This window comes from Epinephelus lanceolatus, chromosome 6 (assembly GCF_041903045.1).
Source record: "Epinephelus lanceolatus isolate andai-2023 chromosome 6, ASM4190304v1, whole genome shotgun sequence".
Taxonomy (NCBI): Eukaryota; Metazoa; Chordata; class Actinopteri; order Perciformes; family Serranidae; genus Epinephelus; species Epinephelus lanceolatus.
In genome coordinates this window covers 3,732,532-3,759,192 of record NC_135739.1, presented here as the reverse complement: position 1 = coordinate 3,759,192, position 26,661 = coordinate 3,732,532, and the positions used below count along the sequence as shown (strand labels likewise).

Here is a 26,661-nt window from a genome sequence, read left to right as displayed (position 1 = left end):
AACATTTATGTTGGGGAGCCCTAAAAAGACCCAGATATAATGAGTTTTTGGAGACTAAACAAAAAAATATATTTGGTATCTACAGTTGGAGCAGAAATGATGTTAAGATTTTTAACTTGAAAATGCATTTCCTGCATTAAATGTATGTGCATGCTAACAGCTTCACTTCCAAAGCACTGCTGAAAACAGGATTCTGGAAGCACAAATGCACTGCACTGCTGAAAAACCTAAAAACTGAAGTGCAAAACTAGCAGAGTTGGACGCTGAATTGCATGACCTGAAGAAGCTACAGGCTGAAATACATTGTAATGTTGTTTAAAAGTGGAATTTGAGATTAATTACCTGAAAGAGAAAAATGCTTTTTACTTTAAAAAGCATAGAAGGTGGGAAAAGTGTTGAATACAAGCAGAAATGATCATAAATAGCATAACGTTTTCACATTTAAATGTTTTTTTTTTTAAGTGTGCAAAAGTAGTAGTTGACTGAAAAATATACAAAGAAGTATAATTCCTTGGTGTCCTGGTTAAGGCTTAAATAAAGTCTAGAAAAAAGTATGCAAAAGTGGAGTAGGTTAGAAAAGATTTTGAAGGTTTGTTTTTTTTACCATTCACTGCAAATATTATAAGAGCTGAAAGACATCGCACAAACAGCTGGAAGTTAAACTGTAATACTGTCAGAGCCGGAGGTTGAGATGAATTGTCTAAAAGAGCTGAAAGAAGAAAAGCTTTGTATTAAAAACACTGCATTTTTAAGAAATAGTGAAGTACAAATTGCAGAAAAAAAATGTAGTAAAACACAGAATCGTCACAGAAATGCCTCAAAGAGTGGAACAGTTTAATATTTAAAAGGTTTCTGTAGTTAGAAGTATGCAGAAATATCATGTCAGGAATGTCGTAGACCAAAAAACATACAAAAGTAAAATAATAAAGATTTGAAAAACAATACTGTGAATGTTGTATCTGCACTCACATAATATGACTCAACTGAAAATGAGTTATCATTTTGCTGGGGACCCGTGCAACATCCCCTTGGTCTCCTGTTTTTCCTTGGACACCACTGCTGTTGGCTAAAGCAAGTAAAGGGTTTTTTTTCCCCAGGCTAGGTGGAAATGCTATGGAGAAACTAAAATTAGTAATAAATAGATTAAATTGACAGCTGCCATAGAAAACAACTTCTTTAATCTCAAACATTTAAATAATGAGAAACCAGGATACATGTTCAAAAATAAACCTGTTTATTTAAAAACAGTGAAAATAGTGTGTGTGTATTCTCTTTTAGAAGAACAGTTCAAAATTGGGATTTCTATTTACACAAAGTTCAGGCACTTGAAGAAAGTCCGCAGACGGTCGAGCACATTCCGGCATTTATGGCCGGTGATAATATGTACAAAACAGGCTCAAGCCTCAGTGAATTTTGCAGACAGCAGCTCCCGGAGGAGACAGAGAGAAGCCCAGCATCGTGCTTCAGCTGGATTACACATCACACAGGTCATGAGTGTCTCTGGGCAGCAGTGAGCTGCAGCTGGAGGGATTACTGGGGTGGATGGGTAATGGAGTTCTGAGGACAGAGGACTGTTATTTCACGTTTGGGATAGCTGGAGGTTGTCTCCTGGAGAGAAGATCAGATCAAAGATATTACTGTAAGGCTCAATATGGTAACAATATTAACAGGACACCACCTTAGAGCTCTAATAAAGACTGTAAACTACTGTCTAACTATGTCGATCACATGCAGAGACTCGTGACTCATAGAGTGCTTTGCTGTTCAGCTGGGACTGAAAATTAGGTTTTCAATATCTGCCTTTCATTTGCATGGTTTTAAGAAGAAAATGATAACGTTAATCAGAAGGTGCAGTCTTTAATTGTAGCTTTATAAACTGCAGAGCTAACAATTCAATTTTAGAAATAATGTCTGATCCCTAATCATCATAATTTATAAGTGTACTGTCGCGCTTCTGTGGGTTATAAAACCAGTAAAGAATTAGAGTTGTAAAAGAAATAAAAATCTTTCAGGTCCATTTCTGTGGCTGCTTCAGGTGAGTTTTAATCGCCGCACAGTGAGGACCTAAGTTCATAACAAAGCTGTAGACTTCTCAATGAAGATCGACACACAAGAGCGAAGATTTATCCTATTACATCAAGACGAGACTAAAACACCTGGATGTGGGCGGGGTGAATCAAAAGGTCTAACAAAGGTATAACAGAACTCAGGATCCAAGACAGGCTAATTAATGACAGAACCTGATTCAATCTGCCCTGGTCCCTTCAACAAATCTGCTATTGTTACGTCTCTGTCTGCATGTAAGCTCAAGAAAGCTTTTTAAAGACTACATCCTGCATGAGTATCTCAAAGACGTTACACACAGGGATCTGTTAAAACTATAGTTGGTAACTTTGTTTAAAAAAAGTTTACTGAAACTGTTACTACACTCACAGAGCACATCTGTGAAGGCATCATATTCACTCTGTTGCCTCGTCGCCATACACTGCATATAATAATGAACATAGCTACCATCATGTCACCCATTGTTTTGTGGACGGCTGTTTGAGCCCAGAGTTCAGCATTTCAGCTGTTGCCATCTTGGTTTTTTGAGCCAGAAGTGACCATATTTGGACAAGAGGGCGGAGCTTTAGAGGAGTGAGGGGAGGATCTGACTCAGAATGCAGCGACGCCTCGCAGACAGCCTGTCACTCAAGCGACCACGCCCTTCCATAATGCATAAGCCTTAATAAAAGGTAAATGGGTCAGTTATATAAAAAATGCCCCCTGTACAGTCATTAATGTTGAAATTAGCTTTAGAGACCAAAACAGTTTTTAACACCAGGCTGTAAACATGTTTTTTCTGCTGTAAAACTGGTCATTAAAACATGGAGGTCTTTGGGGATTTACTCTGTTTTGGAACCAGCTTAAAGTGGTCATTTGATGAACTTCGTTTTTGGCACTTCCGCACTGGCTTCATTTTTCAGCTTCAGAGGTTGCCATTTCCTCCCTGTCAACTTTTGTTTTGGCAGATTCAGCATGTTGAATCGGTAAACCTTTTTAAATAGGAATTGTGCAAATTTGCAGGAAAGCCCAATCAGTCTTTTTTCAGCATTGGCAGTATAATTCACATTTTAGTTGTTTTTCCAGCACCTTAACTAACACTTGGCCAGGTTGAGCGGTGGTCCTCCCTCAGCATTGGCAGTATAAAAACAAAATTGGGGAGTGCAGCAAAATGCCACCTACCTACTTTTGTTTATACAGAATGCGCCTTTTTCGGGGCAATGGGGGGCATGAGCAAGTAACAAAACGTGTAGCTCAGCGTGTGACGTAAACAGTGACGTGGGAGGGAAGCCGTGGCTGGTCAGTCCTTCGGCAATTCTCTCATAAGTCGGCGTGTTCTTCACCGTCCCCGTCATCTGACGGTTAATGGCCTCTTCGTTTGCGAGGGCAAGGAGGGCGCGCAATTCCTTGTCTCCCCAGTTGCTCATCTTTACAGTGTCTGTCAGGTTTGTGTTTCCCTCTTGCTACTAGCTGCTCGCTAATTCCTGCTATCAGCTGTTTCCTGTTTATCCACCACCAGTGGGTCGCACATGCGGTGTCATCAACAGCCCCTCCCACAAGTCATCAACAGCCCCTCCCGTTGCGGAAGGCCACCTCGTTCTGTTTAAACCAAAAAGGTTCCACCAATATGTCTACCCTATGAGGCAGAAAATTGGGCACCTCGGATCAACTCGCCAATCCAACTGTGTGTGTCTAAACGCTCGCAGCTTGCCAGCAAAACGGCCCAACCTTCGCCGAAAATCTGGCAGTGTAAAAGGGGCTGGTGACAGCATCAGCCGAACTTTAATTAGCAGTTCAGCTCAGCGCACAAGAAGACAAATGGAAATGAGGAAAGTAAACAAATACTTAAGTCAAGAGGGAGTGAGAACAAAACAAACTTCTTCCATAGGATAAGATCATTTTTCTTTAGCCATCAAGATCTTTAGCAGAAATGCTTCCTGATGGTTTGTGTATTTGTTCACAGGCACACGGTATATATACTCTGTTCTTTCAACACTGGATTGTGTTGTTCATATGCTAGCTGCCTGACTAATGTCAAGATGGCCGTCCAGTTTTCCTTTTGTAATGACAAAATAACAGACTTCCTCTGTCTGCCGTTGTGGAGAGTTACCGCCTTTCACGCAGGGGCAGAATGTATGCACGAATGTACGCTAGTTGGCTGTCGGCTGTGGTTTTTCCGGTGTGTTCATGTGAAACTTCTTGGTCAAGGTCTGGCGACGTGAGGCGATGTAGCAGGGGGCTTTTATTGCCACTAGTCCTCTAAAGTCGGTTGGTGTGTCTCAGCCTTCGGTGTACTCTTAAGCTGTAAAATAAGACCACTGGTCTGACTGGTGGGCATGCTTGGTACTTGAGTAGACCATTTCCAACATGGCAGCTGGGTCACAAACCTTCTCATTTTACAGCTAAACAGTATAGTTAAGTTGTGATTGACATGACTGACTGTGTTAGAGACTCCTCGGCTCTGATTGGTCGTTTTGGTGTGCTGGAGTACTTTTTTCAGAATATAGTGACAGTTTCAGCAGATATGACAAAAAGGTATTTTCATAAAAGTAACCAAGTGTAGCTTTAATCAGTCTAAAACAGTTTGTCTCGGCAACATGAGGATAAAATTAAACTGAAACTATTAGGTAAAACACTTTTTCTACAGAGTGAAGTTTTAATTGGAACATTTTAGCATTAAATGTCCATTTACCACTTATTCCTAAGTGAATAACAACTTAAAAACACAGGCCTATGTCTCCACTGCAGCTATAAACCTGTGTTGCCCTTTAAGTGAACTTTTCATTTTTGTTTTTTTTTAAATGGCCTGTGGTGTAACCTTTCTGTTGACCCCTGGATTAGAGGCATGTTATGAAAGATGTGAAAACTTGCGAAAACTATTACATGGAGAATTATATGGGGGTTGGCAGTGTTTGAAAGAAGAACAGCAAAAAAATGAGTGAACAAGGGTGAGGAAATAGTGATTACTTGAGATTACTATAATATAGGTGAGATAGCAGTTGGTTACAGAACAAGATTAAAGAGATGCACAATCTAGCAAAAAGCTAATCCAGATGTTGGAGCGCTGTGATTCAAGGTTCACAGTTTCTTGCTCACAAATTTCCATGTACATATTTTTTTGTATTTCTATTTAGCAGGATTTTTTTTAATTTCCCATAATGCCAACTTTTTAATTGTGACTTAATTAATGATCTGTACTGTCAACAGACTTTTCCGTGATTTGAATAAAGATGGGGAAAAAACCTGACTTAAAGAAGTAAGCTCATGCCCCACGTACTGTATATCTATAGGGGAGAGAGACTGAGTAAGGAAAAGAGGCATAAGGTTGGATGGAAAGACTCAGGAAAGGAAAGACTATGCGGGAAAGAACCTAAAGAACCATTGGAGAGCACAGAGGAAATGAGGCAGAGAGAAAAAGGAGAGACAGGCCAAAAGCAGGGGAGGAACCAGTGAAAGAGGAGAAGTGAAGAAATGTACAAGAAAAAGAAGAAGGGGGAAAAAGGAAAAATAACGGTTATTGCATGAGGGAAACTGGGGAGGGCAATAAAACAAATGCATGCTAGGAGAGAGAAGGGAAAAGGGGGGGATGAAGGACAGAGAGAGAAAGATGAAAACTTGACAGAGCGCTCAGCCTGTTGTCTCTGGCTCCAGTAGAAAGCTGCACAGAGAGAAGTCCTGTCTACTGAGGCTGATGGGAAAGAGAATATGAGAAACACATTTTCCAGCAGACCCCCACCCAGCTCAAATAACAACTCCCTCTGCCCCTGTGTCTCTGCAGCGCAAGGCTTGATGGTGTGTATGTGAGTGTGTGTATATGCCAGTGCAGTGTTTGAATGACAGACTGGAGGTCATAGTAATGTAACAGGTCAGATTTCAGGCTGTAATTGTGTGGTTTCAGCGTCACCTTGGTACACTAGGTGGAGCACGGTGGTGTTGGCGAGCGAGCTGATGAAGGCCGTCAGTGCTTGGGGAAGCATTGTGAGTGGGCACCCGAGGGGCAGATGGGGCATGGCCACGAACTGTTGGCCTGCCACTGGTCAGTGACTTTTTGGGGAGTGTCGGGCTGGGTGGAGAAGAGAACCTTCAGTGAAAGATATAAGTAGCATCCATGTATCGCTGTAGTTTAACTGTGTGTGTATGTCTGTACCTGGGGGGCTGTATCCAGGAGGAGTCTACAGGTGGAGGCAGAGGAGTAGTGCAGGTGGAGGTAGAGAACTTTCCAATGACATCAAGCGCCTCCTTCAGAGCAGCGTGCTGGCGGAGCACCTCCTCCCGGTGCCGCTGCTGCTCCGGTGACTCATCCATCAGCGCAGAGCATTCTCCCAGAGCGTAGAGCTGCGCCAGGAGCTCAGAGCTAATGAACTCCTTCACCTACGGAGAGAGATTATAAACAGCTGTGACAAGTCAAAATGTTAGACTTTGTAAAGTGATATTTTACCCCGATTTGGGATTATGGATCAAAATTCTTCATGAGGTGGTGAAAATCTTTTTTCTTTCTATGGTCTCTTGTTTCTTTTTCAAGCCATCGAAATAAGTTCAAATTGTGTCTCAAATGGCAAATGCTCGTATGGTAGACAAAGAAGTACAGATTCTAATAGCCAAGCTATGAAGACGATTAATGCCAAACAAAGACAAGGAGCTTTTGGTTGGTAACAGACGAAAGACAGAAATGGAAAGAAAAAAACGGAGGAGGAGTTAGGGGCCTTATTACAGAAAAATATTCTAATTGCAAATCCTATTTTAACTTAAAGGTCCAGTGTGTAGGATTTCGGTGGATATAATGGCAGATATGGAATATAATATTATGTTTTTTTTTAGTGTAAAATCACTTTGTTTCTTCCATAAAGTGAACCGTTTATACCTACATGGAGAGTAGATCCTCATCCATAGAGTCTGCCATGTTGCACCGCCATGTTTACAGCAGCAGCCCAGAGTGAACAATTCAAACACTGGCTCTAGAAAGAACATTTGTGTTTTTGTGTCGGCCACCGTAGAGACCAGTCCCTCTATGATAAGCAGCGTTGAAGCAACACTAGTTTATAACATGAAACTTCTTTATTCATTGTTTGTACCAGCTTTAATCACTTGGCCTGTTTATTTTATAGAGGAAGAGACCTCTGTAGATAATTCAGCCTCCACTAAAAACCTCCTGAACGATGGACACAGAAGGAATTCTAACCAGGAGAAGTTTCAGCTGGTTGCAATCTGCAATCTTCACCACTAGAGGCCACTAGATCCCCCTAAATTTTACACACTGGTATATTTTGCAGATTTTCAAACAGCTTTGTATTGTACCAATTTGGGTAGTACGTGTAAATTAATTGCTAAACCTCTCTCCATCTTACCAGCAACCAGATCTGCAAGCTCATCTCCCAGCTCAAATTGCGGCATCCAGCGGATTTTCACTGGCTCCTGCTCGAGCTACAGATTGTACTTCCGCATTTTTTGCATTTAGTACAGAGAGTGAGAGTACAGAATTGGATCTACAGAGACCCACCCGTCTCTCTCTCTCAAACTCAACCCAACTCTGATCAAACTGTCAAACTAGGCAGTGCTGATCAAATACAAACCAGGACTCTATTACTGTATTGCCTATTTATCGCCTGAAATGCCTTCGGAAGCATATTTTAGTGCACTGTTTGGACTTAATATGAGTGTTACAGTATTGTAAAAGTGGAGCTGAAAAACTGAGATCAAACAATAAAACAAGGCAATGCTGATCAAATATGAACCAAGATTATGTTACTGCATTGCCTATTTCTCAGCTTACTGATTAACTGTAATTTGAGATTGTTTTCTGTGTCAAAACACCAAGCTTGCAAGCGTTTCTTGGTCTGCTGTGGCACAGTGCCTTTAGCTAGTTGTAGTTTTTAACTCTTGAGCAAAAATGAATGCAACAGCAATTTTCCTCTTTTTTCTCTGGTCATGTAGCACCAATTTCAAAAGTATTTGCGTCTTTCCATCTTTCCAGCGCTAAAATACTTCATAATTCGTTTTAATGACAGAAAAGAATCCTCTAAAATCTTCCTATGACAGAAGTTAATTCCAAAACTCGTGGCTGTGTTCTGTCCTATCTTAGATCTCCAATTTCATCTCAGTAAATCCAGACTATAACTGTAAATTTGATTCTTTAATTGGCACCTGTCCTGTCATGCCTGTATCTATGATCTATGTTCAGAACGTAGGCTTTACGAGACTGCTTGTGTCTTTGATTAGATTGTACCCGTAGGCTAATCGAAATGGACAAGCCTTTATATCAATAGCTAGCTTGCTATTATGGAAAAAAATAGACAGGTGTTCAGTTTCAGCAACAAAGATTTAGAAGCACTAATTGTGTCGGCGGAGGAGAGGAAACCCCATCTCTTTCTGTGTTCAGGTTGTTCCCTATCTTCACTGTCAGTGCCATACAGAGCTAACAACAGAGCTGCTGCCAATTTTGGCCTACTTTGAACATAAGGCAGGGTTTATGCCATCATAACTTAGGATTCCTAACTTGGTAAATCCCTAAGTTAGGGTGGGTTTGTGGTAACTTAATTCATCAAAGACGTTACACACCCTGGACACCATCTGTTTAAGCTCCTCCCATCAGGCAGGAGCCTCAGATAAATCCAACGCACAGACTGAAAAACTGCTTTTTCCCCAAAAGCTGTGGCAGTTCATTGGACTTACTTATACTTACTTATATTTATTATATTTTGTATGTATGTTTGTTAGATTTTATTACTGAATATTTACATTTGTGCCTTTTTCTATATGTAAATATGTGTGAAGTATTTCTTTAACAGTAAGCACAATTTGAGGATGACACGTATGCAATTTTTTTCATGCTTGCATGATGACAATAAAATTCTTGAATCTTGCTATCCTAAGAAAAGGTAACTTTTTCTCCTGAATACAGTTAGGAAACGTGTTTCTGTTAAACCAAAACTGTTTCAAAAAATATCATCCTAAGATCTGATTTTAGAATTAGGAACTTTCTGGAATGAGGCCCATGGTCTAGATATCTTACGTTGTTGATCATGAGGTGCATAACAGTCTTTGGCATTAAGTCCTTGATGGTCTTATAGATGATGCTCATGTAGGATTCAACCAGGTTACGAATAGTTTCCACCTGACGCTCCAGCTGGGGGTCAGTGAAGTTCTCTGGAGCTCCGTTTCCCTGGCCGTCCACCTGGGTGACAGACAGACAAGACGGAGTTGGACGTGTGTGCAACATACACTGTACAGATTGTCCCTGTGGTTTGAGCCAAGGATGTATTTGTGTAATGTGCAGCAGTGACCGCTGGGGTAGCACAGCACAGATGTGTGAAGCAATTAAGATCAGTCTTAAGTGTATTTCCATATCTCCTTATCTACTCTATGCTTGCGACAAGAAGAAGTATAAAGCCACTGTAATAGGAACAGGGAGAGCAGAACAGAGGGAACACAAGAGAGGGAGGTAAGGAGGAATGGGCAGAAGAAAGAAAAGGGGGAGTGGGGTGAGGGACGAGGAACTGCTGATTAGAAACAGACTAGAACACACACACATACACACATGTTGTAGTGACATCATGGGCCAAGAATGCTGTGCTGAAGAGCCAACGACAGAGCGAGATGGAAGGGGTGGGGGACTTGCTTTTCTGCTTTGGCAAGGGAAGAGAAGGGGGAACATGGAGAGAGGGGTTTGGGGTTATGGCGGGGGTTTCAGGTTAGCAAAGCCTGTGAGTGCGTACAACACAAAAGGTAAGGTGCAGACAGGTGCAGCTCCCCACAGCTAAGGTCAGGGTTGGGTTTAATTAGGTTGAATTAGGGGTCAGAGTACTAACGGTGACTCTCTCGGGGTAGACTCCGGCCTGCAGCAGAGAAGCCTTCCAGCTGTCCAGCTCCTCCTGAGAGTCACAGGCCAACTCCAGGCATTTGTAGTCCTTGTACACATTCCTGCAATTCAGTGTGATATTGTCAGACATCTCCAAAAACTACTACAGTGATAACACTTCACAATACAGATGTTACAAACACACAACCATACATACATTAAATAAACACAGCGAGTTCTAATGCATCCCAAAATCCTCCATAGGTTGTGACACTTGCATACAAGTTTCTTAATGATCTCATCTGACAAGCACTATCCAAAATAGGAACCCTGACCTTTTAGTACAGACATGTTATTAATGGTTTCTCTTGAGAACTCTGTGTAGGTGATGTAGCCAGAGTTCCCGTCACAATGCGTGGGATAACTTCAGCTGAGCAGTGATGTTTTCAGTCATTTATAGCTATCCACCAACTCCTCTTTCTTACCACGTTCACTTCCAGTGGAAACAAAACAACTGTTCCTCTACGTCTTGTGGGAAGAGAGGAAAGTACTCTCTAGTAATACTAAAAAAAAAAAAAAAGTCAGCAAACATTGTCAGACTCACACACATGCTGTATCAATCAGTTTATCATGTATCCTGTGAGCTGTTACTTCTGAGATGAAGCCAATCGCCTATTATCAGTTAGTGTGTTGTGTGCTTTAAAGACGTCAGAGAAGAAGAAAAAAATCACATGGATGATTTTGGTGTTTCTTAATACCCCCTCTTCAGCTCTTGACCTACTTTGTACACAAGTCAAATGTTATTGGAACAAGGTTTCCTTTGTGTGCATCATGTGAACTCATTAAAAGCATTCCTTATGAGTAAACAACACAATAAGCTGTTGTCTTGGTTTCAGTATTAGTCAGTATCCTACCGATGACGGAAAAACTCATGTCTCTCTGACATCTTCAAATTGGCTCGATATGATTTTGTGAGTTAAGTTTTCAAGTACTATTTCTGGTGTTTGCATAAAAATAATAAGCAAAGCTACAGTTGGTAAATTTGATAAAAATAACTTTGTGTCATGAGACAGTATGTGAATAAAGTCATGTCCCTCCTCCCCTCCTACTGCCTCTGATGGATTCACAAACGCAACCAATCAGAGCCAAGGAGCCTCTTACGCAGCTGTCAGTCATTGTTCGTGTGGTCAAACTGTCAAACTCGGCAGCGCTGATCAAATGTGAGTCAAGATTCTGTTACTGCATTGCCTATTTCTTGCCTCAGATATATTCAGAATCTAGTTTGAAATCATTTGCTCAGTGACAGTTTCAGTTTTCCTAAAAGTCACCAACAATAGCTTTAAGTGTGGACCCGTGCAGCACAATGCTATCAATGAAATGTAAAATAAAACTGCATTTTATTAATTATTTGACAGTAAGGCTCAACAGTTAATCAAAATCACAATAAGGCCTACTGCAATTTTTCAACAGAGGCGCAGTATTTCGTAAAGGTGAAATGTGTGTCAAAATACTATCTAAAATTAAATATTGTGGAGATTTCCTGGCCTCACACATCATATTCTACAAACACTTTTGTTTGGCATTGATCCCTGCTAAATTCATACCATTATCATTTTAATGTTTCCAATGAAAATGAAAATGATCATTCCCTCTAATATCACTAAAAATATCACAATTACGATATCAGTCAAAATAATTGTTCAGCCCTATTTGCCGGAGCTTCCATGCTCCATTTTATAAAAAATATTAACAGAACTGTGACAGCCTTGTCTAGTGTACAGTGTGTAAACAACAGTCACCTATTTAAAGGAGCAGTGCGCAGGATTTAGGGGCGTCTAGCGATGAGTACTGCAGATTGCAAAGCGTCTCTCGTGTGCCAATCTTGAACTCCTGGTTAGGATTCTTGCAGTGTTCATTGTTCGGGAGGTTTTTACTGGAAGCCAAATTATCTGCCAGTAAAAATTTGCGTTTTTCTGACACTGTTCAGCTCGTCTTGGGAGGGATGGCGAACTACAGTGGCTGACGCAAAAACGCAATCGGCCCTATTTAGAGCCAGTGTTTGGTTTGTCCATTCTGGGCTACTGTAGAAACATTGGCGGTGCAACATGGCAGACTCCGTGGCTCCTTATGTAGATATTAACAGCTTATTCTAAGGTTACAAAAACACAATGATTCTTATTTTCAGGTGATTATAAACTAAAGAAACCATACTTATTATATTATATTCCATTTCTGCCCATATATCTCCCTAAATCCTACTCACTGGACCTTTAATTGGCACATTGGATGACCTCTGTCCTATTCCCACATCTTGTGTAAATGACCTGATAAAGGAGTAACGCAGGTCGTTAGGTGTGTGTAAAAGGGCCCCTCCAGAGTCACCGATCTGTCATGAACCACACTTTGAAAAAAGGGTTTAAAAGTCTTTCCAAAATGTGGTACAACCCTTTCCAAAAAAATGTAAAGAGAGAATGATTCACGGATAAATGTTAAGGGCACAGAGAAATACACAAGCACTTGATATTAGGCAGATACACACATACGCACAGCTACAGACAGACAAAATGAAACCGTTTCAACATCTGCGCTTGACCTCCCTAACTGCAACTTAACCCCTTATCTCCATCATCTATTTTCTCCCTGTTATTCATTCCCCTGTTCCTCTTTCCCCTCCATCTCTCCTCTCACTTCCCTCTTCACACCATCATAACCTCTCTGTGCTTTGGCTGCGGAGGCAGCACAGCAAAGTAAGAAACAAGCAAAGGATCTGGAGCAGGCTGTGGCCCATCTGTTAAACATTTTTCTTTAATCACTCGGTTGTTTCTTTCCTCCTTTTGTTGTTCCCTTCTCACATTCAGAACACATAGCAATTAACCTCAAATATGTGAAACCTTTGTGTGCGTGTGAGAATGAGAGAGACAACAGAAATTAAAAAAAGAAAAGGAGAAAGACTGCGGCAAACAGCGAGCGATGCAGAAAGATCATGAAATAGGCAGTCAGTTTGTGAGCTTATGGCTGGGCTAGGATGGGTGAGGCTAATAAGTCAGGGCGTGGTGGCTAACGGACGGGGAGCCAGGCCAACGATGACAATACTACAGTGCTATTACACTAAGATCAGGACGCTAACATTCGTAGACACTGGCGAGCACACATTAAAATTGTTCTCTGCGCTGATTTATCACTCACTTCGACATTTTTTTTTCTCCCGTCCCCTCTTGCTATCCTCTCCTCAGCTCATAGTCAGTGTGAGTTTTTTCACTCATATTGAGGAATTTCTGCCCAGATCCTTGACTGCTTTAGATTTGAAGAGTTTCCTGAGGTTTTTGATTACTGTCAGACAGGGACAAAACCACTGCAATGTCTGCCACACACACACAGACACGCACGCACACAAATACAGAAAGAGAAACAGAGAGAGTGAGGGCGCAGGAAGGAGGGGGGGGCGCCATAGGACAGACTTTGACACATTCCTGGCCGATGGCTCTGATACTCTCTCTCCCGCTTTCTTTCTCCTCTCAGCCCTTCCAATTCTTCTTTCTCCCTCCTTTTTGTGGTGAGTCGAGCAATTCTTTCCAAACAAGAGCAGCCTCATCTCTGATCCAAGCTCTCTGGCTTTGATTAGCTGCTTAATGAGCCTGCCGTCGGTATGCTGTGGTCTATACACACACACATATTGGCAAAGGCACACACACACACACACACACACACACACACACACACATATGCACACACAAATCCAGTTTGTGTGTCCGAATGCAGCATAGCACAGAATTATAAACAAAGCCCACATGCTCTGGTACAATCAGCCAGGCTTTGGGTCGGCTCCAGCTCCTAAACACACTCTCTCTCTCTCTCTCTCTCCTTCTCTAATGCTCTTTCTTTGTCTCTCTGTCTTTCTCAATCTGTTTCACACACATAAACCTAGCAAACCCAGCCCTACCCTCAACAGCCTGGCATACACTTGGAGGCAAAAAACACTCCACCCGCTGCAGTACCCACTGGATATCCTTTCTGTTCTGGTGGCAAAGTTGAATGGAAGAGGTCAAAGGAAGGGCAAAACGCCGCTCTGACATCTCCTCCCTTTCCTCCTCTGACATGTCCACCCTCGTAAAATATCACTAAAACCTCAGCGAGCAGGTGACAAGAACAGAACTCCCTTTTCTGACTTACGCGCACACACAGACCTCCAGCCACACACAAACAAACCTTAACTCTGTGTTGAAGATAGCAAAGACAAATTTGCTGGACATGAAGCCCTTCTCCACGTCTCTGAGCTTTAGGTTGTCCAGGGGAAGCATGTACTTCTTCTCCTTCTCCTGGAAAAGACAGAATACGAAGAGATAAAGTTTGACAGAGGTATGCAGAGTAAAATATGACATCACAGAGAGGTAGCACAGGTGTTGTTAGCAAAAAACAACAGAGACTGAAGACAGTTCAGTTGGGGGCTTTTGCTAAAATAGTTGTATGTCTGGTAATAAATATTTTTCAGCGAGAAAGAGTGAAGCCAAGAAACTTGAACTGCAGAGGGAAAAGTGTCAGAAGGCGAGGAGAACAGGAGATGTGGAACACTGTGCTAGCAGAGCACCTGAGTTCATACGGGATGATGTGTCTGCCTGTCAGACTGACTCACATTAACAACCCACTAACTAGCGAAAGAGAGACAGTGGGAGGGGGGAGAGAGAGGGGGACACCATAAGTCTATAGTCTGTCATCACCACAGAGACTTATGAATGACAGAGAACAGTTGGAGGAGTGGAGCGGCCAGCGTGAGGAGAACCAGACAGCATGGAGGCAGGGTACAGAGAACTGAAGCAGGGAGGGAGGGAACGAGAGAACGAGTACAAAAAAAAAGAGGGAAAGAGGCCGGGCCCACATGTGAAAGTCATTACTCAGACTCAAGCTCTAACACAACATTTCTCCTAAAGTGAAGCCCTTCCCCCTCATCTCTCCTCTCCGGCCTGCTCTGGCTTTCTAACCTCTGAGAAGGGGGCTTCCAGAGAGCTTGGTTAGAGGAACAGCCATGGATGACGTAAAGAAAGTGAAAATATGAAATATAAAGATGACTCCCAAAAAGGAGGCAACTAAAGCATGCGTGCAAAAGAGGAAGTGCTAAAAATTGTCTATGCTTGGATGTACGTGTGCGCGCATGGATTTAAGAATGTGCACACATGCTGTATGAGATGTGAGTGTGCTGGTAGTACATTTTGGTCTTCCCTCTCTCAGTGCTCCCCTGAACCCTACGACTCTCTTCCTTCGTTCCTCTTTCCTTTTTTCCAAAGGGGCCCACTTCCTGTAACAGAGGCTGAAAAAAAATGACAGAACGGGATTGGCGCACGTACAGCAACATCTGGGATCGCTTTGGATGGAGGGGGAGGAGACTGGAGAGAGTATAGGGTGCTCTGATGGGGTAGAAATAGAAAGTAGAGATGATGAAGAGAGGAAGAGGAGGGATAGAGGTGGATAGAGGGATTGAGGGAGGTGATTTTTGCTAGAGTAGAAGAGGAAGAGTTGAGGAACATAGAGAGCAGGAGAGAGTGTGCAGGAGAAGTGGGGAGAAACTGCAGACCACTCCAAAGTTGATTCCCCATGGGTCACATCAACCCATATATGGCTGCTAAGTTCCTCCCTAACTCTCCCTCATTCTCTCACTCCCTGTATTTCCTTACGCCTTCCCCGAGTGAGCAGGCAGATCCCTAGCTGAATGAGTGAATGTGCCACGTCAAGACTGGATACTACGCCGGGACACAGCCCTGCGGACGCTCGACTCGCGATACACTCACATCTCCGGAGGAGGGACACCCGTAGGAGTGGATGTCTGGTGTGTGCGAGACCCCTCACCTTGCGACCCTGCCAGCACCGACACAGGATAAGAAAGAAAAGAATAACAGAGGAAATCTTTTTCCGAATCCACTCCGCCACTGGCAGGACTGCTAGCAAAAAAAGCCAGAGCGGGAAAAGGCGAGGCCGAAGAGAGCGCGAGAAAGGGTCCTGCTCCGTCATCCCAGTGTTCAGACTACCTGTTCAGGATCTTACTGGTGTACAGTAGTCTGCACATTGGTTAGACTGTGCAAGGAAGTGCTTCAGCAGCAAGACTCAAGGACAAAGTGAAAAACCTGCATGTACTCTGCGCTGAGGCAAATCTAGAGTCTGATATTCTCTGATGTTTCTTGCTTGAACCCGTGCAAATGCCTTTAAATGTGCATTCACTATCACCAGCTTTCACAGCTTCAAAATGCAGCTATTAACTCTACCTTAATTCAAGCATAACGACATCCATTTTGTAGAATTTGCCAACCTGAGTTAAGCGTCTTTTTTAAGATCTAGTGATGTCTACATACAAGGCAGAGATGTTAACATGCATTGCATTTAAGCAAGAGAAGCTATAACTTGTCTCACTGTTGTTTTACCGACGATTAACGCAGGACAGCTGTAAAGCAGCTAATTAATTGTGCTTCTTTCACACACATTCACTGTAGCGCACTCTGAACTAACTGATTTCTGTGCCACTCATTGGGTAATTTGAGTTTCTGCATGTGCATCTGTGTGGCAGTATGATGAGTCCTGTGTTCACAGACATCACGGCACTGTTTTGTATATGCATGTGTCATACTCCCAGTGGTGCCGGGGTGGTCGTGAAGTATCATACATCAGAGCTGCTGTGTCTGAAGCTGTGTCTCCTCTTCCTCTGCACTAATGGATTTGAGATATGGAACAGGCCTCACACACACACACACACACACACACACACACACACACACACAGAGGGGAGCATGTAGATTAAGTGTATATGCATGAGCCGTCTGTTTTTCTTCAGGCTGCCTGGTGGAGGCCTGGCAGTTGAGGGGTGAAGGAATGTATGTCTGTTCAGTGTGCTGTGGAGATTAAACTCTGAACTATTATGCTGCACTCTGAGTGAGAGGTCAGTGTGAGGGTACAACTGTTTAGGTACGCAGAAAGGAGATGTACAGTACGGCCTTACAGATGTTAAAAAAAAAACATCGGAGTGTATAGAAGCAATCGACAGGGATGGAGAGGGGAGGTTGAAAGGGGTGAGAGGGGTACTTGTGAGAGAGACTGTGGAGGAGTTGAGAGAAGGGGGGGGGAGTCAAAAGGGGGAGGTCTGCAGTGTAGAAACAGCCATGTGGGATTTCTCTGGGCAGATCTTGGAAGCTGGTGTTTGGACAAAGCTTCAGATTTTCCAGCCAGGAATGTGCACAGTCCCAGGGAGACTGCCAACCACAGAGAGGGGGAGAGAGAGAAAGAGGGGGAGACAGAGAGAGAAAAAAGAGAGACAGACAGAGAGAGGGGGAGAAAGGAGGAAAAGGCAACAGAGGTAAAGAAAGAGAAAATAAAAAGGGGTGGGGGAGGCAGTATTCGAAGAAAAATAAATGTCTGTGGAAGGTAGTGTGGGCGGGGAGAGTGTGAGCGGGAACTGCAAGAGAGAAGAAGCAGAAGTCTGGCGTGTGTGAGTGTGTGTACGTGTGTGTGAAGCCAGTAGATCTGATCTCCTGTGATAATATGGGTGACTGCTTTTGCACTCAGGCCTTCCAAAACACAGCAGATAAACCTTCCAATGTAGCCAGGAGGTACAAGGATTAAACGCTGACTATTCCAACTGAACCAAAATTTATCACAGGTTTAGATTTTCACATTTAGCTCAGTGAGACATGCATGTGTCATCGTGACAGCCCAAGTTTGTTGCTCTAATGTGGCCAACAGATATTCGCTTGCCTGTCTTTGTTTTATGTGTCGCAGATGTGCTAAGTCTGTGTGTGTGTGTGTGTGTGTGTGTGTGTGTGTGTGAGTTGATTTGATTCTAAGGAGATGACAGCGAGAGGAAACCTATAACACTGTGTGTGTACAATATGCATGCCTCGGGCTGTGTCTGGGAACACTGTGTTCAAGAGGTCCAGTGTTTATCTGAAAAGTGACCGTGTGTCTGTCTGAGTGAGTGTATATTTTTCTTCACTATTTGCATGCCAGTTTGTTTACATCAGACTCCACATGTGTACTGTATACTGTATATACAAGCTTGTCCACTGTGTGTGTTTGTGCATGCATGTGTGTGTGTGTGTGTGTGTGTGTGTGTGTGTGTCTCAGTTTGGCTTGGGGCAGCTCCAGCTGTGTCAGAGTGAGCCGCTCCAAATGCCTGAACTCCCAGAAGAGGAAGAAAAGGGGGAGTAAGGGGAAGAGTGAGCGGAGAGCGGGACGAATGGGGAGGAGGGGGCGTCAGAGGAATGAATGGGGGAAATGGAGGGGCTCACTAGCAGGTCCAGGTGGCAGGAGAGAAAAGCAAAGAAAACGGTTGGCTGGACAGAGTCAAAGATGCTCCTTTAGGTATGCTTCTAATAGTGTCACATGCCACAAAGCCTCCTTAAAGACAGGGACTGTGTGTTTAATTTTGTCCACAACACGGCCCTCGAGTCATTTTACCGAGAACAATTTGTAGAAACATTCTACATACTGTTTCTGCTAACTGCTCAATTATGTCTGTCAAACAATACACAACTCAATTTCATCCACAACAACATTGTCTAGAGTGTTTTCATCCAGCTGTGAGTGTTTACAGGTTTTTGTTTATATCCATGTACAAATGCTGCGATGTGTTCCCCTCTTCTGACCTCACTTCCTGCACTCTGCCCTTCCTTCTTCCCATGACATCAACTGTGACAGGATAAGACTGTTGTGGTGTGTCTGCCTGTCTACACTTGCTGTGCAGACCTTCTGCTCCTGTACAGCAGGCACAGACAGGCAGACAGATGGCAGCCCCACTGACATCAGAACAGAGGGCTCTTCCATTTGCTTTAACGAAACTGCAGGGGCTTGACTCAAACTGTGACGACTATATCTTAATCAGCATCAACAGATAAGGGATTTCCCTTTCCACTTCATTATCTCAACCTCCCAAATAAGATGTTGTTTCAAGCTGAGATACGTGTTAATAAACTTGTGTTAACAAAAAGTGTACTGCTGCATTTCGACTTCACTAGTGTGAGTGTGAGTGTGAGTGTGAGTGCATCACCTCATCATCCTTGAACCAGGACAGGCTCTCTGCGCTGAGGATAAACCAGTACTCCTTGGCTCCACCTTTCATGATGCCGATGTTGCTGATGGTCAGCCAGCCCTTGCGTATGACCTGCACAACAGTCAAGGGTAAGGATCAGACTGCAGGACTGAACGGACCATCACACGAGCATTTCACGGAAAATTAGACAGCAAGGTATAACTCATATGAAGGTGTGCAAAGCAGGTCACACACTGAGAGTGGACTCTTGCTGATGAAAAGAAGAGTTAATGTCAGAAACTAGTCACACATACAACATATACAACATAGATTATGCAGCCATGGCCCAGTCACCAATACATTTTACCGAACACCAGTGGACGTAAGTGGTCAAAGAGGAGACTAGATGCACAGGTAAACACACAAAGTAAAGAAACACATTTGGAGATAAAAGAGAGACTGGAAGTCTGTGTGATGAAGAAGGGAAAAGAAAGTATGAGATGACACAAAGATACCAAGAAATTAAATAGACATCTTGCTATGAAAATATTAAAATCTGCACATGGTAGAAATCAACAAGAGGCAGAGAGAGAACACTGCTACAATAACTGTAAGAGGGGAAGCGTTTTCAACATCGGCAGTGTATCAGTTGCAGATGATGAAACACATGATTAACAAAGCGACAAAAAGCATGCCCTTCAGCTTGATCCTGCACACAAATATTTCCAGCGGAGGCAGCAGTAAGTGAGCGAGCTTTAAGAGACTGGTCTCCTACTATTAGTCTTGAAGGAGGGGCCACACCCTGGAGAAAAAACAGGAGATGAGGGAGCAAAATTAAGATGGAGTTAATGTTCTAGTTATATTAAGGGGAATACTATGTTGTTGTCTTATTAGGATGGCACTGCTATTGATTATTTAACAGTTTACTACAATGAAGGCAACATGAGAGGTTGTGTGAATAGTTGACAACACTTTTTTATTTATTAAGATGTGGTTAAAGTGAACTGCTGATCAACAAATCTCATCATCAGACATCAAGTTTCCTGACTAAACACAATTGTGGGATCATGTTTTTAATTATTCCTGCTTTCATATGTGTCACATAAATATTATGTTAGATCGACACAAAAAAGCGCCTCATTTCAGCGTGACTGCATTCCTAAGAGACGCCAAGATCAACTGATTGAACCCGAAAAATCACATTTATTTATCTGTAGCTATGAATTCTGATTGATGCAGATTGATGCACAACACATGGGATGGGATGGTGACATTACTGAATTTTTTTTTAAAAAAATAAGATGGATAGAAAAAATGATATTAAACCATGCACTCAAACGCTGCTTGCAGAGAACTGTTGGCACTTAAATAAATGTCATAATTCAAGAGGAGCACACTGTCATGCACAAATGTACACTTACATTTGGTTTGCTTAAAAGTGATCAAGATGATTCTGAACAAAAAGGAGGGTAAACAAGAGGAGTGTATAGCCAGCTTTGTTTTTCCAATTTTTGGTGTAAGAGTGGCGGGGCTAAAGCAAGATTATTTCTGATATGAGATTTTGGTATATTGTTGCTGGTGGCACTGTAGATCAGTCATTCTGATGCATCTTCCCGAGGCGTCACATGAGTTTTTACTCAATTTTATGGCAAATTATTAAACAGCGTTCGAGATTTTTCACTCGAGCACTGGCCAGCTGAGTCTGTACGATGCCATCACCATATCAAATGCCCTTTAGCATGGTTAAAAATACTGTAAAATGCATTTCCCTGCTGTATGATCCACTCTTAACCCCTTATAAATATATAATATAGAAAGTCTTACATGATTTCCTGCCGTCCCTGCAACAGTCTTCTTATTGCTTTGGTTGTATGTCTGCTGGGCACTGAGAAGAGAGAGGGAGAGCTCATGATATTTACTGTCTAAGCAACTAAGAATCTGTTGTTGAACTTATAGTTTTAAACTGAGGAAGTTACTCACTTAGTGAAGCCGATGAAATCTTCATGTTTGGTATTTATGTAGGCGAGCTGGATGTCAATGAGCAACAAAACCTGAACAGAGAAGACATACTTTAACTAGAGAAACACACCAAACTTGATAATCCAGCAGAGTTATATGTAACTGATCTGTGAATGTGATGTCCAGCTGTGTGTGAATGACCTGATCCCTGCATTTACTCTCTTGCTCTCGTATCTCAGTGGTTACAATTCTCTCTGTCTCATTTTGTAGTTTGGGAAAAGAACTCAGCTATTGAGAGAAAACAGACCAGATATTAAATATAAGACAGACAGACACCCGAAACATACAGTGCATGGCACAAGAATATGACACACACATATTTATACCTCGCTGATACACTGGCTCACAGTGTTGATGAGTTCCTGGCTGACCATCTCAACAAACTGAATACACGGCCCCTTTAGCCTCGACATCTGTTTCTTCACTATGGCTTCAAAGGCCATGTCAGGCGTGAACAGACCTGTCCTGTAGAAAGACGCAGATGAAGAGAAGTAAGAAAAAAATGTAGATTGACTGCAGCCAACAAGAAAATACCGTAACAGAATATTGTACATGATGTAACAGCTTTTGAGACTTTGCATTTGTTCAGAGCTCGATACCACACCTGACACCATGGATGTTTCTGATGGCGTAGTTAATCTCCCGCCGCAGCTTGCTCTCATCTGACTCAATCTGAAGACAAACAAATTACACTTATTAAGCACTTGGCTGAGAAGTATTACAGTTTAACATCACAGTTATTAATGTATAATTCATATTCACATAGCTACTGAAAAGAAAAACAAGAATCACACTCAGAATCACACACACACCTTGACCAGTTCATAGGGAAAGCGCTCATGAAAGATTCGGTTGATCCTTGCACCTCCTGACAGATTCACGGTGTCTACTTTATCGCCTGAGCCCTCGATCAGCTTCTCAAAGTCGACAGCCAGGCGCTGAACTGACCTGGAACACACCAGAGGAAACACTGAAATATAGACAATTTAAAAGACAATAAATGGGTATACACATGAACACATCCACAAAGATTGACTGACTGTAGCATTATCTTGGTCCTGCGTGCAGGGTCGTCAGGACTATACTGTCTGTACTCTTCAGCCTCTTTGTTCAAGGCCAGAAGCTGGCTCTGCAGGTGACTCCGGAAGGCTGGCAGAGTGTCCCGGATGTGGTTCGTCAGTTGCTGCAAACAAACATTATCAGTAATAATTAGGGCTGGGTATTGTTTAAAAAATTACAATACCAGCACCAATATCAGCACCTTAAAGTCATACCAATACCAATAGAGTTCTTCTTTCGATAACCATAATGTGAATGGTGTAGCCATACTTTCAAACGTTTTGGTGGCATCTCAGCATGCTGAACTGCCAACTGTCAAATATACCATGCTCGACTTACTACACCACAGACTGTATGGGTTGTAGAGGCTGCAGGGATGTGAGTAGCCTGATTCCAGACCATAGACCCCGCCCACTCAACTGAGTAGGCTTGCATCTCTGGTCTGGCATACTGCAATGAATTTGCGATTTATCTCGTCCAAACGATGGACGGACCAATGAACGCTGGGGGTGGGGGCGGGTCTAGCGATTAGCCAATCAGTGCCACGCTGATGTCAAGCTGTACACCGGTGGGTAACTGGTGAGGATAGCAACAATGGCGACCGCTACAGATCCTACAGACCACATTAACAATGCAATCGAGGTATTTCGTCACTACTCATGTTAATGGAGGACCAAATTAAGGAAGCTGCTAAACTGGACGATGCAGCTGGGCGTGCACGACGACGGAAACATTTTAAACGGGCAATGCTCGCTTGTTTTCAGTACCCCCTGATACATGGATACTAATGACGTCAGATTCTGGGTGAGTCGTTGATCTCTACTGATTGGTTAGGGAAAAATCAAATTCCCTCCCCCTTGTAAATCGCCTTCAATGGAGGCGATGTCAGACTGAAGGGTCTGAGAGCTTCAGTCTGACACTCAGGCTAGGATGTGAGCTCTATGCCAGGGACAGTTGTGACAGTTTGCCTGGCTGCACACACACAGTGACAGTGCTAACTGTTAGCATCACACAGCTAACACTACCAAATGGTTATTAACAGGTTAAACAACAGAGTCAAGCTGTTTCGGTGTCGGTGAGGGTTCTTGGGGCTCAATGTTGGATGTTAGCTGCTGCTGTGTTAGCTTGTGCTAACCGGGCAGACATTGAACAGACTGGTGACAGAGGGGAGAATGGCTCTGGAGACAGCAGCAAAAAAAAGTTTGCTGATTTGGGGAATCAGGAGTGTGTGTGTGTGTGTGTGTGTGTGTGTGCGTGTGTGGCAGGGGCGATTGCTCTGAGACAACAAGGGAGCCTGAACTTCCCCTAAAATTTCATAGAAGAAACGGTCAAATATGCACTACTGAATTTACATTAAAATAAGAATTTACATTGCATTAAACGTGTGCTAGGATGCGTTTAACATCATGACTCTGATGTTCAAACGTCAGCTGTTTATCACCAGTTTTCAAACGCAACCTCCCTGTCATACATTCTCATGTCAGCACGCTGGACGCAGAGCCTCCAAGCATTCCTATGAGACAGCGCTGAGCAGGTTTTTTTCACGCAGCAAAGCGAGACGGTCATTGGATAAATGCGACAAAATCACTTCCAGGGAGGCTCAGCTTCCCCGGGACCTGATGAAGCAGTAGGCGGGAGAGGACGCTCGGTGTCTGCATGATGATTGGAGGAAGTGTTTAAAAGGCTGGACCCCTTTGTGATTGACAGCGCTTCGCATTTCGAGCTCAGTCCCATGCGAATATTTGCAAGTGGAGTCTTCTGACAGAGTGCCGTCCCGAGTTCCTTATTCCATAAGCCATATAGCTCATTTTCACCGTTTGTACAGTACAGTTCAGGACTCTAAACCCATCTGAAAATCTTTGAGGTGTGTGTTGCTGTGGTTCTATGGCATGAGTGTGGTTGAAAAACGGCTTCAATTAAATGTTCCTTTTATAAGTTACTGCCTCGCTACGATATAAATATGATACAAATTTTATGATGTAAACTTAAAGTGAGCTTCCCCTGTTTGAAAGACCAGCAGCCGCCACAGGTGTGTGTGTGTGTGTGAGAGTGTGTGTGTGTGTAACCGAACCTGGTTAAGTGTTCTTTGTAAATATGGGGTGCCCATGTTTTCAGCCATGTGTTTGTAGGCTGGATGGGACAGGAAGAAGTTCTTCTCTGCAAGCAGCGCTGCCTTAATATCCTTCTTCCCATCGATGTCCTTCTGACTGCGGTTCACCACCCCTATGTAACCTATGGAGGAGGAAATGAGAAGGGAAATGAAGAGCATGTGATCAGCGTAAGGAAGACAATATGCAATACTAAGAGGGAACAATCCAGACTCTGATGTTAGACAGATTCAACTTGCATTTTCTGACATGTCCTTGGGAACTCCTCCCAGACCGCCATTTGTTCCATTAAGACTTTAGCGTACGAGCAGGAAATGAACATGTTTGTTCAACAGCAGAGCATGTGGTATTAAGCGGGCCAAATCCCCTATTTAGTACAGTAATAGATGTAATTGTACCAGGCTCCATATCTAATGTTTCAACTCTATGCTGCTACTAGGACAGCTATTTCAATGGGCTTCCATGGCTAATGCATTAGCACTGTAGGAGAAGCATGAAGGAGCCAGCACCTGGTGGTGCTTTACTCAGTCTGTACACGATCACAGTCACTCCCTGCCTTGCCTTTTTTCCTTCCTCTCTCGCTCTTAAACACAAAAAACACACACACATACACTTTTACTAGCCACTATTACCATCTCTGTCTATCCCTTTTATACATACGTACAAGGAGAGATACTGCACGTGAATAAACAGAACAATAGTGAACAAAGGAGACAGAAAAAAAGAGTTAGATGGAGAAAAAGAGAAAACAAAGGGAATGAGAGCTGCACTGATACCATGTCAGTCCTCTCCAAAGGGCCTCAGCTAAGTGTAGTTAGTGTGACTACATTATAGCTAGGTGACTCAACACACACACATACACACAACATGCTCAAAAACACAAGCAGCACACCTCTGCGTAGGGGAAGCAACCTGTTCTCTAATATCTGCCGGGCATCTGTTCCTTCATCCATCAGATCCAGCTTAGTGATCACACCAATTGTGCGCTGGCCTGAAAGGAAGATTAAAAACAGAGGAAATTCTACTGGCTGAAAGGATTTCAAAACCTGTGGAAGTACGAATGATACACAACAACCAATTCAACCTTTTGGACATAAATATTTTCAGTGTAATTATAATTAACTCCCATAAAGACATGAGTGTGTAGAGCCTTATTCTCAGGTCATAATGACACGTTACAAGTCCGCCCACACACACAGGTGACTTACCCTGTGGGTCAACATCTTTGGCCAGTTTTAGTGCATCAGAGTTGGCGAGGTCAGTGTTGGCTGGTGTGACAGCGAGGATGAGACAGTTTTCCTTACAGATGAACTGCATGATCATGTCTCGTATCTGGTACTCTATGTCTGCCGGCTGGTCGCCTACAGGCACCTTGGTGATGCCAGGCAGGTCCACAAGAGTCAGGTTCAGCACTGCAAACACACGTACAGGTCATTCATATCATATGTCGGAGAAATAAACTTGAATGGATTCGTCGCGTTGCAAGAAATACACATTGTGTTACCGTGTGGTGAATAAATCCGTAGGTTGATGGGGACAGGAGAGATTCCTTTATTGGATCCTGTGACTCTGCGTGTCTCGGCCTCAATCTCTTTGCAGATCTCGTTAAAGTCTGTGAACTTCTTTCCTTTACAGTGGAAAAATTCACCGTACTCTGGAAAGACACAATGAGCAGGGGGAAAGATATCAGTTAAACAATGATAGATTCATATTGTGATTGTAAGAGCTGCTTAACCACATATTCACATCTGGTAAAAATGTCTGTGGTGGTGTGACATATTATATTGGTTCTGATATTATTTGACCCATTCTTGAGAATTGGGACAAATCATGTCCTACACACAAAAAAAACAAAAAAACTTTAGAATTATAGTTTATCAACACATTGATTTGGTTTCTGGAGTGAAACATTATTTTTAAAGGATTCATATATATAAATAAATATGATTTATAAATGTTTTTTGATCTGCTTCCATTTTTTAACCTCTAAACTTGCCCTGTGCCAAAAAACAGCCTCAGACTCAGACAAGAATTCACAGCTTCAAACAATTAAAAATGTGTTAAAAGCCTTCGAAATCTAAAACTCAGTGTAACAATGTACTGCTATAATCATCTTTATTTTCGTTTTTTTTTGGGGTGAAATTTTTGGCTTTAAAGATGTGTCAAAGATTTCTGTCAGCTTCGTCAGATTTATAGAAAAACAGAATTTAGTCTCAAGTCTCACTTCCTGGTTTCCAAAAAGCCAGGAATGCTGCTCACCCATTGGTAAACTTTCTATTTTTTGACAGATTAAGTAATATCGCTATCATGTGTGTCTCAACCACAAAAGGTCAACTCTGTAGCTCTTCTAGATCAAAACTATTACTGTGATTAGCATTAAGAGAAGTCTTTACAACTTTGAAAACTCAAATGGCGTCTCACTACGACTGCTGTGAAATTAAAAAGATACATAACTTTCTGTTAACTCTGTTAAACATCCACTCTGTCAGATTTTATCTCTCATATTCACTACGCTGTTCAAGAAAAAAATAAATCAGTGGGAGGTTGGCCCATCACAAGGTTTATTAGTCAAGACTTTATTAGTGCACATGTCAAAAAAGATTGGTATGACATGGTGCTTGGAAAATGATTTG

General features: G+C 42.7%; 1 protein-coding gene across 2 annotated transcripts in view; it reads right to left on the bottom strand.

Moving 5' to 3' along the window:
- Positions 1-1,217: 1,217 nt before the first annotated feature.
- The window catches only part of dnm3a (dynamin 3a), a 29,065-nt gene continuing 3,621 nt past the window's right edge, over positions 1,218-26,661 (bottom strand). The window contains exons 3-21 of one of the 2 annotated variants that reach the window (XM_033621941.2): positions 25,533-25,682; positions 25,237-25,440; positions 24,921-25,019; positions 23,992-24,152; positions 21,902-22,044; positions 21,674-21,809; positions 21,466-21,533; positions 21,188-21,326; positions 21,003-21,089; positions 20,823-20,893; positions 20,667-20,727; positions 19,618-19,644; positions 18,861-18,974; positions 14,045-14,154; positions 9,849-9,960; positions 9,053-9,214; positions 6,191-6,414; positions 5,948-6,106; positions 1,218-1,608 (exon numbers count right to left, since the gene is read on the bottom strand). In XM_033621941.2, the coding sequence (XP_033477832.1) occupies positions 1,575-1,608; positions 5,948-6,106; positions 6,191-6,414; positions 9,053-9,214; positions 9,849-9,960; positions 14,045-14,154; positions 18,861-18,974; positions 19,618-19,644; positions 20,667-20,727; positions 20,823-20,893; positions 21,003-21,089; positions 21,188-21,326; positions 21,466-21,533; positions 21,674-21,809; positions 21,902-22,044; positions 23,992-24,152; positions 24,921-25,019; positions 25,237-25,440; positions 25,533-25,682 (2,261 nt within the window). In that variant the 3' untranslated portion in view covers positions 1,218-1,574. The remainder of the gene's footprint in view (positions 1,609-5,947; positions 6,107-6,190; positions 6,415-9,052; positions 9,215-9,848; positions 9,961-14,044; positions 14,155-18,860; positions 18,975-19,617; positions 19,645-20,666; positions 20,728-20,822; positions 20,894-21,002; positions 21,090-21,187; positions 21,327-21,465; positions 21,534-21,673; positions 21,810-21,901; positions 22,045-23,991; positions 24,153-24,920; positions 25,020-25,236; positions 25,441-25,532; positions 25,683-26,661) is intronic. The other variant, XM_033621942.2, reaches the window with a different exon arrangement.